A 12,583-nucleotide genomic window follows, 5' to 3' on the forward strand; every position below is an offset into this window, starting at 1 on the left:
AGTCATTTTACCTCTTCGGGACGTGTCGACGCGTCGCGGGGGAGGATTTGTTTGCTCTGTTTGCACTTTCTGTCCGGAAGAACATCTGATCCGCAGCTCACCGCCTTGACTTTTTTTCCAGACGTTATCAGAAAAAAAAGTCGAAATCGAGGGAGGTTGTTCACGAATTGAGGAATCGAGTATTTTTCCAGGGGACGCTCGATATGGCACCCCGTGCGGCCTCTCCGGCCGTATCAGAGAATGAATTCGACATCACAGGTGCGCTTTTCCAACACGATAGCGACTCCGACGTCGAGCAGACGAGCGCCGCTTCGGGAACAAAACGCAAGGGACCACCGGCGCAAAATCAAACTCTCGACTTCCTCGGAGACGCAGGCGACTCAGACGAAGATGACGAGGCCTTCATCGCAAGGCAGCAGACGTCTGCGAACCGGAAAAGTGCGAATCTCAAGGGTCGCACGGTGAAGAAGGGTGGTGGATTCCAGGCGATGGGATTAAATGCGAACCTGTTGAAGGCGATTACGCGGAAGGGGTTCTCCGTCCCTACGCCGATTCAGCGGAAGACTATACCCGTGATCATGGAGGATCAGGATGTTGTCGGTATGGCTCGGACGGGGTCCGGGAAGACGGCTGCGTTTGTCATTCCCATGATTGAGAAGTTGAAGTCTCACAGTACGAAGTTTGGCGCCCGCGGGCTTATCTTGTCGCCGTCGCGAGAGTTGGCGCTGCAGACACTCAAGGTTGTCAAGGAGCTGGGGAAGGGGACCGATTTGAAATCTGTCTTGTTGGTTGGTGGTGATAACCTCGAGGAGCAGTTTGGTATGATGGCGGGGAATCCGGATATTGTGATTGCGACGCCTGGTCGGTTTCTGCATCTGAAGGTGGAGATGAATTTGGATTTGTCGAGTATTCGGTATGTCGTCTTTGATGAGGCGGATCGGCTGTTCGAGATGGGTTTCGCTGCGCAATTGACGGAGATTCTGCATGGATTGCCTTCGACGAGGCAGACTCTGCTCTTTTCGGCGACGTTGCCGAAGTCGCTTGTTGAGTTTGCGCGGGCTGGTTTGCAAGACCCTACGCTTGTTCGTTTGGATACCGAGAGTAAGATCTCGCCGGATTTGCAGAATGCATTCTTCTCGACCAAGTCGTCGGAGAAGGAAGGGGCCTTGCTCTACATCTTACATGAGGTCATCAAGATGCCGACGGGTCCCACGGAAGCATCGCAGGGGCTCGAGGTGGAGAAATCCAAGAAACGGAAGCGAGGGGAGATGGATCGGGCCGTGAATTTCAAGGAGTCGCCCACGAAACATTCCACTATCGTCTTCGCGGCGACAAAGCATCATGTGGACTACCTTTACTCGCTCCTGAAGGAGGCCGGCTTCGCGGTCTCCTACGTCTACGGTTCTCTGGATCAAACTGCTCGTAAGATCCAGGTTCAGAACTTCAGGACCGGTATCTCAAATATCCTTGTTGTTACAGACGTCGCGGCTAGAGGTATCGATATCCCCATCCTTGCAAACGTCATCAACTACGATTTCCCGTCCCAACCAAAGATCTTCGTCCACCGAGTCGGCCGAACGGCGCGTGCCGGAAGGAAGGGCTGGAGTTACAGCCTTGTCCGCGACGCTGACGCTCCCTATCTGCTTGACCTACAGCTTTTTCTAGGACGAAATCTTGTTCTCGGTCGCGAATCCAGCGAACAAGTCAACTTCGCGGAGGACGTGGCGGTAGGCGCTCTGCCGCGGGACGGTCTCTCGCAAAGCTGCGAATGGGTAACGAGGGTTCTGGACGACAACACGGACATCGCCGCGCAGCGCGCGGTTTCTACAAAAGGAGAGAAACTCTACCTGCGTACTCGAAATGCCGCGTCGCTCGAAAGCGCCAAGCGAGCAAAGCAAGTCGTTTCTTCCGACAAATGGACGACCATACACCCCCTATTCCAAGACGACTCAAGCCAGATGGAGGCAGAGCGCGAGAAGATGCTCGCCCGTATCGGTGGCTACAGACCGCAGGAGACGATCTTCGAAGTAACGAACCGGCGAAGCGGCAAGGGCGGAAACGCCAAGGGCGAGCCAGACGAAGCTCTCGAGTCAATCAAGCGAGTCCGAAACACGCTCGACAATAAGAAGAAACAACGGGCACGAGCCGAAGAACGCTCCGAAGCCATTGACGACACGCCACACGGCAACGGCGCAGAAGAAGACTCCGACACCGATGAACCGACCTTGTCAGACGAAGATGGAGACGTTGCCGCGGCAGACGATATGTCTCTCGCCTCCGAATCCGACCTAGAAGTCACATTCTCCTCGTACAACCAACAATCTGACGCCTCCAAATCCAAATCCAAATCCGCCTCCACCGCTACAACCTCCTTCCAAAACCCAGAGTATTTCATGTCCTACACACCAGCCAACACCTCCCTCGCCGAAGACCGAGCCTACGGCGTCCACTCCGGCACAAACGCCAACTTCACGCAAGCCACCCGCAGCGTAACCATGGATCTGCAGGCCGACGAAGGCGGGCGCGGATTCGGCGAACCACGAACCATGATGCGCTGGGATAAGCGTCATAAGAAGTACGTCTCGCGCCAGAACGACGAGGACGGGTCCAAGGGGACGCGTCTGGTGCGTGGCGAGAGCGGCGCCAAGATCGCGTCCAGTTTCCGGAGTGGACGGTTCGATGCGTGGAAGAAGGGGAAGAGAGTTGGAAGGTTGCCGAGGGTTGGAGAGGCAGAGGCGCCTGCATTGGCGAGTGATTTTGGTGCGAATACTGGTGGGGGACGCAGGTTTAGGCATATAAAGGAGCAGGCGCCTAAGCGTGCGGATCCGTTACGTGGAGATTATGAGAAGATGAAAAAGAAGGGCGAGGCTGCGAGGGAGAGACAGGCGGGCAAGATTGGTGGTGCAGCGGCCGGTGGGAAGAGTGAGTTGAAGCGAACAGACGATATTCGGAAGGCGAGGAAGCTGAAGCAAAAGAGGAGAGAGAAGAATGCCCGGCCGTCAAGGAAGAAGTAGACTGCTTCAGCTCGTGTGTTCACAGTGTATATACCATATTGTACCAATCCGCCGAGAAACCCTTTGGTCTTCCGAGCCCTTTGAACTTCCACCCATAGACTGGAGGAGCGTCACTGAAAGCACGATCACGACCCACGAGCAATCTTGTACCATGCCGACAACCCAAATCAACTCATCCTCTCGTCCTTTCAGGCTCAAATCATAGAGCTACACAAGGATCCTCGACATCGATGGCAAACGTGAAGGGCACACTGGAATCCTCTTTCGAACCCTTCCAACCTCAGAATGCCCAAGGACAACCCAACGTCCCTCTTGTGGCCACTGAGGCTTGAGATTCAGGGTTAGGGAAAGCAAGCCGAACCCCAGAGGAAAGCGAAAAAAAAAGCATCGAGGTTTCCGATCCCCAACAGGGATATGCATTCAGCTCAATAGCTCCGCGGTGAGTGATGGAGAAGACCATTGAAATCGGGTCTCTTCAGGCAGTCTATCCGGCCATCCAGAGTCTCCTACCCAATGAAGGGGATTCCAGATGCCAATAGATGACATATCACATCCCTGGGATCTCCCGTCACATCGCTTAAAACAACGTTGGCGACTGTCTCACGCAGCCTGTAGTGGAGAACGCTAATGAATTTGGGGAATCTCAAATCGGGACGAAGGACGTGACGTGAAGACACCGGGACACGGGCAAGGACATACTCTTCCTTGTCGAGTCGTAACCTCGGCGAGTTGGCGTTCTGGATGTCAAATCACTTTAGCCTCCCGTGTTGCATTTGGACGATCAGTTGCGTTCAGAGTTCCCTCTGGACTTTGATGAGAGATCCTTAGTCCAGTCTGAAAGGCGGCTTGTTCTACAATTCAGTGCAATGGGTGAACGACTGGGTACTGTGGTATGACGAGCTTGGTTAGTCTTTACGACCTTTGCCAAGGGCGTCCCAAGTATTGGCTGAATGAAGCTCATGAATTGCTCGCGAGTGATCTTCGGATCTTCCGAGAATCAGCGCAGTGAGTGAGTTGCATAGGGCGAAGATCGACGGGATCCCCTCTACTTTCTTTTTGCATGGTTCACCTGGACCCTTTTTGATGAGTGGTATCTTGTCAAGACACCATGTTCCCAAGGTTGTGGGTGCTACATTCCAAAATCGGCTCATTCAATGGGCCTCCTGTTCTGGGACGCGACTGACGCCTCCATACGAGAAGTGTCTTGCCAAAAGGGACACCAACCGCCCTCAGTGCCCTCGCTGCCCATAGTTGGCCGAGGTGAGGAGAGACTGAAACGAGAAGTTGACGTGGTCAGCCTCTTCCTATATGGACAGCCTGACGGGGTTGAACACCGCAGAAGGCTTCAATGGGCAATGCTCTGGGGCTTAATTGACTCGATGACAGAGGTCGATAACCGAGCCCCTTTTATCGTCTCAAGCGTTGGTTGATGGCAAACTCACGGTCCAAGCTGGGTGTGCTTTGCAAACCGGAAAGGGAAGATTGTAAGTAATATGCGTTGTGAAGAGAGAATAGGGATTTGAGGCGAGATGGATGACATCGTTTTGTTACTGGTCACTCAACTCACCGACTTCTCCTGACCTTTTGTTCAAACTTCCGTCACGCAAGGGTGTTTCTTATCGACCACTTCTCAACGCAGAGAACACAAGTTTTTGTTGAACATGGCTGAGGCATTTTTTGCGTTGCCGGCCAATTGTCACATTAGTAGTAGAAAACCCATTCGAGGTCCCGTTCAGTGAATCAGAATCAGACGCGCTGCTGTACGTAGCATCTTATTTGCCTGCCAGCCTCACCGATAGAAAACGGTCCGCAAGAATAAACGGCCCTCGCGTGTGGCATGAAACAATATGTAAGGGGATCGGTCATGGCTCACTCACAGTCTGCCACGAAAACGGGTTGTTGGCGGTGCCGCGCATCTGTAGCTGCCACAAGAAGCTACCACAAGCATGGCTGTGAGATATAGATTGGTGTACAGCGCCACAAGGAGCATGTTATGAACAACATTCCATTGTATTGCTGTCGGGCCTCCCAAGCAGGGGGACTGCAATTGTTGTATGATTTTGACAAGTCTCGTGCAGTGGAGGCCAAGTTACTTCTCGCCAGTCGTTAGAGATGGCAGATGATTGGGCGTCATGCAATGTATATCCAGCCGTTGTTCGTGCAATAAATGACACCTTGTTTCGGTAGTTCGTAACATAAGATCACCTGCTGGGGACGATCCCGCCCGTGAGGGTCTGTATCACTCCTTCCATGCCTCATCGTTTAGAGGATACCACCTTGCATGTATGCAACGAGGGGGTATCCGACACACAAGGTCGGTCTGAGAATAAATGGGAGAATTGGGCGAATGCACGCCATTTGGTGGTATTGCCAGGATTGCATGCAACTATTCTGATATCGAGCAAAGATCGGACCAAGAACCGTTCCGGTTTACCCTGAGTTGTATCCACAATTTCACATTAGAGCAGCGTTTTGCAAACAATCCAGATCGCCAGTTCGTATTGGACTGGGCCTGATGGCAGTTGCCCATACAGCTTGGATCGTCTTCGGCCTTACCAAGGACAAGGGTGTCGCACAATAACAGCGAATCTGTTGTACGTGCTGACGCTTGCGAGATAAAAATGAATGTGCTGCGAGTCAGCACGATCCAAACGAGTACGACTTGCGGGATCGAAGGGAGTCCCGTCGCTCTTCAAGGCCGGAGATTTCCTGAGAGCCGGGCTGGCGATTCAAGCCCTGTCAGAGGTTTGACTGATTGGGAAGGAGCGAAGGGGCTTTCGGAGGATTTCCTCCTGTCTCCTCATCTCGGGAGGATCCACGGGTGTGCTACCAAGGACACGGCCGCACATGTTGCTTGACGAGAACGATGCACCAAAAACGGCAAATTCCCACACCTGTCTGTGGGATCTCAGCTCATTTCCCTCACCACGATGACGCTGAGGATCCGACATTCGCGTGGACGGGCGCGAGACGGGCTGAACGGGTGAGGGTGTGACCGGTCAGCCGCGCAGGACGAACCGCAGAAAAAGAAAGGAGATCAGCAAAAATTGTCCGGCGTCCGCAAGTGACCCGAATGGATAATGCAGCACCTGTCGCGGGAGATCGATTGGCAAGAAAGGGAGAGGAGGCAGGTTGAAGAGTCTCTTGTGAGGCTGCAAAGAATTGACAGCACCGCCAATCGTTGCCCAACTGGGGCACTGCACGGGATCCTCCTCTAATCTGCTTCGGGGAAACGCCCTCCCAAGCTGGAGATCCTCAGGGCCAGCCCTCCCAAACGTTTGTCACGAAAGAACTCATCATCATCATGGCCGATCAAGAAAACTTTCCAACGAAGGAATCTGCAGGCCGTCGAGCTTTCCCCTCCTCTGTCCGGTAATAACTGAGATCCAGGGGTCTGGATGACACAGCAGCCAGCTGTGTTGATCGAGTTATTGGGGTCTGACGACTTCCCACCCGGTCTCGCAGGAACCACGAATTGAGCTGGTTCCTGTGTCTCTCCGATCACATCCTCCTGCATCATCGTCACTGTCACTCGCCTTTGACATGGCACCTTCACAGTCAAACCCTCCCAGAGTGATGACCATCCACCCGCGTCTTTACTGGTTTGGGTTAAGGTGTGCTTAGTTAGTGGACTGCACTATTGACACCCGCATGGGCCCCCGATGGCAGATCATCGCGCTGGCATTTGGTCCCATGCTCATGCTGCATGAACCGCTTGCTGTTCTTTGGAACCTTCGAAAGCTGATGTCGCCCGGACGTTGTCCCTCCGACGGCGCTCTCCATCACTTCCGGGTCCAAATGGCCACGAACAAGAATCAATTTTCCCGAGTTCCCTTGCTGTTGCCCTCGTGTGCGGCACGTTGCACGAACATGGATTCAATTGCTCACGACTCACATGTTTGTCTTCCACTCTCTTTCGTAAGAGGCCCACTGGCAGACTCGCTGACTGGCTGGCTGTGTGGTCTGTGCGTTCAGATGCGATGGTTCCATGAACATCTGATTTTGTGAAAAATGGTCGAACTTTTCGTCGTTCCCGGCTTCGATTGGCTGGATCTACCAGGGAGAGGCCAATCGCATGGCTCACATGCACCAAATGAATCCCCGAGGTGTCTCCAGATTTGGAAATTTGCAGATCAACACCCTGGAGCCTTGACACCAAACGGAAGATAAGCTGCGCCCCTCCTGGCAACGGCCACTGATTGACAATGCAGCGATTTTTCCAACGCTCTGCAAGGGTTGTGGATAGGGACAGCTGCAATTCGAGTGACATCCCACAAGTGCGCGCTTCCACTCTACAATGGCCCAACCCCTGTGCCGTTTCGTCATGTTTCTTGGCCGACATCGGACAAGAGCCTGCGGATCTTTGCCTTTGATCGTCCGGGAGCGACGGAACATTTTCACCTTCCTCTGGGTGTTGGAAAATTGTCCGGAGCTCGGGTGATCAAGTTGGAGTTCTGTTCGTTCCACCGAGACGCAACAGCTGCAGTCACATCTGAGGGGAGCAACATGTCATTCCGCCACCACTTCATTTCTTCCCTTGATTATTTCTTGTCCATGTGTCTTTGTTCCCTGGCTGCGGGACGGCGGTGCCGAGTTAGGGTTCCTCTCTGGCGTCTTTCGGAACTGGGATCCGGTTCAGAGTGTGGATCTCCGCGGCAGTGACAGGGTGCCATGATGACGATCATTTTCAATGATCGGGTCTTTCCATTGAAGCTTTTGGTGGATTGCTCGAGAGTAATGTGCAAGATTAGATGTGTATGCGGTCACGGTTTATCGCTGCTCATGGAGAAGACCTGTGGCTGCGCTCTCCGCAATCGCGTGTCTGCGGTGACTGGCTCTGAATCTGATTATGGGTGAGGTCGGCCTGCATGAGGCCCAAGGCCCCTGCGGAGGAATGAGGCCCGCCATTCCAATTTTCGAGTGCCGGCCGAGTGGGCTGTCGTACCCCGAGCAAACCGACCTGCCACTGCTCGGGACTTGCACCGACTGCTCTTGCTGAAGCGCAGGGTGCATGAGACGCTTAAACGAACGAGTGTGGCATTCTCGATTATCTTTTATTTCTTTGGAATAACGACATCATGGGAGTTGATGAATCTTCCGCCTGCCGCGATTGGTGGTCCTGATTTAGGAAAGAAGGCCATTGGAAAGCGTTGATGTCGCGGAGAAAGGCGGATCTTTCTGTCGAAGAGATGCTCGTTGACCAGTACGATTCCTCTTCCCCTTGATCCTCTCTTGTTTCTTTTTCTTTTCGAGTGTCTCCAAGAACGCGTGAGGTTGCCTTGGGTCCCGGAGACGGCGTCCTCCGCATGCCAGGTAGCTCAAGATTTACCCAGGAAGAGGGGAAGCTCAAGACAATCCGAGAATCATTGGGTAGTCCTTCCCAATAATGAGGCACAAGAAAGCCAACGGAGACGCTCTGGTTCAAGATTGGCTTTCAGCTTCCGGAATCTCACATTCTCTCGTCTCACCCGCCATTTCCTGCGAGGAGAAATTCTCCTCCCGGTCGTCGTCTCCAGGGCAGGTAAAGAACATCTGATGGTTGACGTTGGACAACGGGAGGAAAATTATTCTTGGACCGAGTAATCAGCGAAGAAAGCATGCCTGAGGAAGGAGGACCGTCAACGCAGAGAAGGCCAGTCGCATGAGGCGACGCAGCACACTCTCACTGAGTTCGGGGTCGCTCTCTTGGTGAAGAGAAATCACGGTTGCCCTTCCTCTGTATTCGCCTGATCCCGAGAAATGAAGAAAAGCCAGCCTGATGTGGGAAAGCCGTTTTGAGGAAGGGAACCAAGGAACGCCCGGACTATTGGCACTGGACTCCGCTGGCGTCGATCCTGCCTTGCGTCTCCCGAATAATCGATTCAGAATAATAATGGCGATGTGCATCCAAGATGATCGGATTTTCCCCTCCTTCTGTCCTTTTATCTGTCCCTTTTCCCCTCCCAGACTTAGTGGCCCTTGGGTTAACTCTTTCTGGAGAAAAAGGGCTCCCTGGGAGCTCCATGGGCCAGTTCCCTTCATTGCCCCGAGTTGAGCTGAGATGGGTTGTCGTCAAGGACAGCGATGACGACGTTGAGGAAGAAGAGAAAGTCTTGTTTCGATCATCTTGAAAAAAACTCTCCCATTTTGCTGGAAGAAGCGAATAATCGTAGTTCATGGGATTGGGTGCTGCCTTGGGACCTCGGGAGCTTCTTCACCCAAGCCTTTTGGGACATCGTCACTTGCCTCCAGCTCCAGCTCCAGCTCCAGCTCCCTCTTCCCGCTGCTCACTCAGCTCCTTTCTCGCGCGCTTGACCATTGCTTCTTGGGTTTCCTTTCTGAGGAGGAGAACCATTCCCTCCTTCTGTTTAGTGTCCGTCCATCCACAGTAAGAGACTCGCAATCACCCCAACAAGATCGACGCAATGGAGATCAGTTCAACCTTTGACTTGTTTCCCTCGCCTCTCTTGCCAATCACGTTGGGTATCATGGGCAGAAAAAAAAAAAAAGAAGTGTGCCTCGGCCTTGCAAGCCCCCAGAACCTGCAGCCAACTGCGACGCTTACACTGTCTGAGTAGGATCTGACTTCCTCTTTTTGTCCCCTCCCTCGCTCCCTCGTACTTCGATCTGCCCATTCGAAGCTGGTGCCACAGAATCGGAAGTATAAGCGCCTGTTGGCTGCTCAATTGCCAGGTTCCCTGCCCCCATCTGGGTCTCGGATTCTTTCGACAGGATCCAAGCTCAACGGAGCGCTCTTTTCTCCCCTCAAGAACCCGACGCTAGAGTGAAAATCTACTCTTTTTCCCTCTTTCATATTTTTATGATATTCCTGAAGTCCTCCATTTTCTCCGGTTCGTCCGAAGGTATTACAGGCTTCATTCGTCCCTTCGGTCGACACAATTTATAAGATGCTCGCCACCCACCATGTTGGACGTGACGCCTCACTTTCCGTATACTTCACCGTTTCTTCGCCCTTGCCAGTCGGGGATTTGAACGCGTCTCTCAGAGAACGATTAAAATAAATTAAACAGGGCAAATAAATTGAAGACGAAAGAGAAAATTACGGCGGATGGGTTTTCATCAGGTAAGATTCGTCCACGAGTTTTCCTTCCATTATTTGCTTTTGCTCCTCTGGCTCCATTGATCGCCCACCATGCTGCAATAAATCGCCCCAGGCTGGGAACCATCGAAGCCTTGGAACCCTGCCGTCGCGATCTGGTTGTCTGCCGCTGATCAACACAGCCTATTTTATGACTCCTCCGATAGTGAATCTGGACGACGATTATAAGGCAACAAGCTCGCCTTGGGCGCTCGCATTGTCAGCGTCTGAGTTCAATTATGACGGTCAACTGAGCACGACACCGCAACCGATGGTCCAACACCAAATTGTTCCTGTGCCAAATATGCTGCCCATTTCCAGATCGAAGTCAACCCGCAGTCCGTTAATGTGAAGGCCCTCTCTCTCGCCGAGTTCGACGTTGCAACGAGACAGGAGTCAACCATAAATTACCAGATGCAATCACTCGTCCTTCCTCCCTCTTCCTTTGTGGCCCCAGAATTCGGACGTCTTCGGTACCCAGGCCCTGAGCTGTTTGCCTTCAATCGGCCTCGATCTGCAAATGCTCGACGGTGCACGCCTCGGGACCTGCCACTCCCCTCCCCTATGTCCAGCTCAGTCCCAGCTCAAGATCCGCTGGGGACCCTCGGAACTGTCAGACGGCCTGGATATCCAGATTTGCCACCCCCGGTGGCGACAACCGCCACTATCACCACGGCCGGAGGCACTGTGGCTTCGACAAGCACCACAGGGTCTATCCTTTCCCCAGTCTCTCAAGATTCTAACCCTGCACATGTGTCGGCACTGCATCGTGTCGGTACTGGAACTAGGGGTGAGACAGGACGCGAGTCGTTTACTTTCACAGAGTCAATTCCATCCACACGACTACCACCGTCGCTCACCGTGCAAACGTCGTCACAAGCCTCGACAGCGACGTATCCACAACCTACTTTTGGGGCTTCCACGGCTGGGCCGGCATCTCGCGCATTACCGCAGAAGACAACGCGGCGTACTAAAGCTCATGTTGCCTCTGCATGTGTTAACTGCAAGAAGAAGCATCTAGGCTGTGACCCGGCTCGGCCATGCCGGAGGTGCGTGCTATCGAACAAAGAAGTACGTATCCGTACCTCCAGCTACGCCCTAGACTCGTAAACAAGGAAATTGCAGTGATAGAGCTAAGATTTTCACAGGCTACATGCGTTGATGTCACCCACAAAAAACGAGGGAGACCACCTCTAAAGGCTGATGAGGGATCCATTCGGACATACGCAACGCAGGTAGACACGAGAGGGGGCTTTGGAGAGCAGGGATCCCAACCGCGGCGCTCAATGCACCGTGCGACCTCTTCTCGTGAGCTTCGTCCCATTACTGATCTTCAGATGCACTCCTCTCAAGCCGGACCGATGGGTGTTAGGCTGGCTCCAGGCCAACCACAGCGATGGCCGCCTGTAGTATATCCGCATGGCATAGATCCTTCCTTGACAACGCAGAGGAGTATGGGTCATAGACGGTTTTCGTCCTCTGGATCTGCTCAGTCTCTGACTTCAGCTTCGCCAACGGCCTACGTGCCCGTGCCTACAGGGTATAATCCGGCTCTGGCAGCCGGTCGTATCTCTGCCGGTGTTGGAAGACCCGTTTCCTCTTATCCGAGCCAAGCGCCGCACCCTGTCGCATCACCCCCGCAATACCATCAAACGTACGGAATTCCAATCTCCCCATACCCCGAAAACACAAGAGCAGGAAGCCGAACACAAGTGGGGAAAAGTCCTGTCTCGAGGGATTCCCGCGAGGGTATTGCGGAGTCCCCTGTGAGACTCCCTCCGATCTATCCTTCGCCCTTGGTCAATCCACAACCACCTCGACCAAATGATCTGTACTCAACGTGGTCGCCACCACAGCCGCCACAAGAGTCCCGCCAGCAGCCACGTAGATTCGTGGAACCGATATCTCCTACCAATCAGATGCGCCATACTGCACCTGAATTGAGTTACATGAGCCAACTGGGCACAACCTCGCCTGGGGGGCAACCGCAGAATTTATCAGTCACTCGCACTCAAGATGGGAGGCGGGAATCCGAAGCCGAGGACAGAGACTCCCCAAGACCCGTCAAACGCCGCAAAATGGCGTTGGATGATCTTGTGAATGACTAAAAGTTGTGGACTTCATTAGCCGAACATACCCGGCACCTTTCCATTCTTCCAGGGGCAGGCCACCTCGCAATAATCAATGCGTGTAGCAGGGTCTACAACGACTAATGATTTGATGTATATTTCCTTTGTTGAGTGATCGAAATACGCGTCTGATCTCACGAGTCGGCAGCACATCTGATTTGCATCTGGTGCAGATTGACTGTATACTACAGGATACTATCCCTTGCCATTTCCTTTGTCATTGTTGACATGCTCTGTTTCGAGACCTGCATAGTTCTTGGCGTTTTGGCTTTTGTTGAGATGCTGATTGCATAAGTGCTGCATTTCCCAAGGATACCTCACAGGATCTGAGGTTTTGTTTTGTCGTGAAGATACCGCTGGTG

At 53.2% G+C, this 12,583-nt stretch overlaps 3 protein-coding genes across 3 annotated transcripts; 2 read left to right on the forward strand and 1 right to left on the reverse strand.

The window, feature by feature from the left end:
• The first annotated feature begins 134 nt into the window (after positions 1 to 134).
• Positions 135 to 3,101, forward strand: BJX67DRAFT_347854 (ATP-dependent RNA helicase DBP10). The gene has a single exon (XM_071028593.1). The coding sequence runs from the start codon at positions 204 to 206 to the stop codon at positions 3,012 to 3,014; it is 2,811 nt and encodes a 936-aa protein (XP_070888186.1). The 5' UTR covers positions 135 to 203; the 3' UTR covers positions 3,015 to 3,101.
• Positions 3,102 to 6,623: 3,522 nt separating this feature from the next.
• Positions 6,624 to 7,709, reverse strand: BJX67DRAFT_22229 (uncharacterized protein). The gene has a single exon (XM_071025763.1). It carries the CDS (start codon positions 7,354 to 7,356, stop codon positions 6,712 to 6,714), a length of 645 nt encoding a protein of 214 aa, XP_070888187.1. The 5' UTR covers positions 7,357 to 7,709; the 3' UTR covers positions 6,624 to 6,711.
• Positions 7,710 to 9,988: 2,279 nt separating this feature from the next.
• On the forward strand, positions 9,989 to 12,319 carry sclB (putative C6 transcription factor). Its single transcript, XM_071025762.1, has 3 exons — positions 9,989 to 10,077; positions 10,236 to 11,163; positions 11,241 to 12,319. The coding sequence occupies exons 2-3, from the start codon at positions 10,507 to 10,509 to the stop codon at positions 12,198 to 12,200; spliced, it is 1,617 nt and encodes a 538-aa protein (XP_070888188.1). The 5' UTR covers positions 9,989 to 10,077; positions 10,236 to 10,506; the 3' UTR covers positions 12,201 to 12,319.
• The last annotated feature ends 264 nt before the right edge of the window (positions 12,320 to 12,583 follow it).

The sequence above is a fragment of the Aspergillus lucknowensis genome (genome assembly GCF_044049455.1).
Source record: "Aspergillus lucknowensis strain CBS 449.75 chromosome Unknown BJX67scaffold_10, whole genome shotgun sequence".
NCBI classification, from domain to species: domain Eukaryota; kingdom Fungi; phylum Ascomycota; class Eurotiomycetes; order Eurotiales; family Aspergillaceae; genus Aspergillus; species Aspergillus lucknowensis.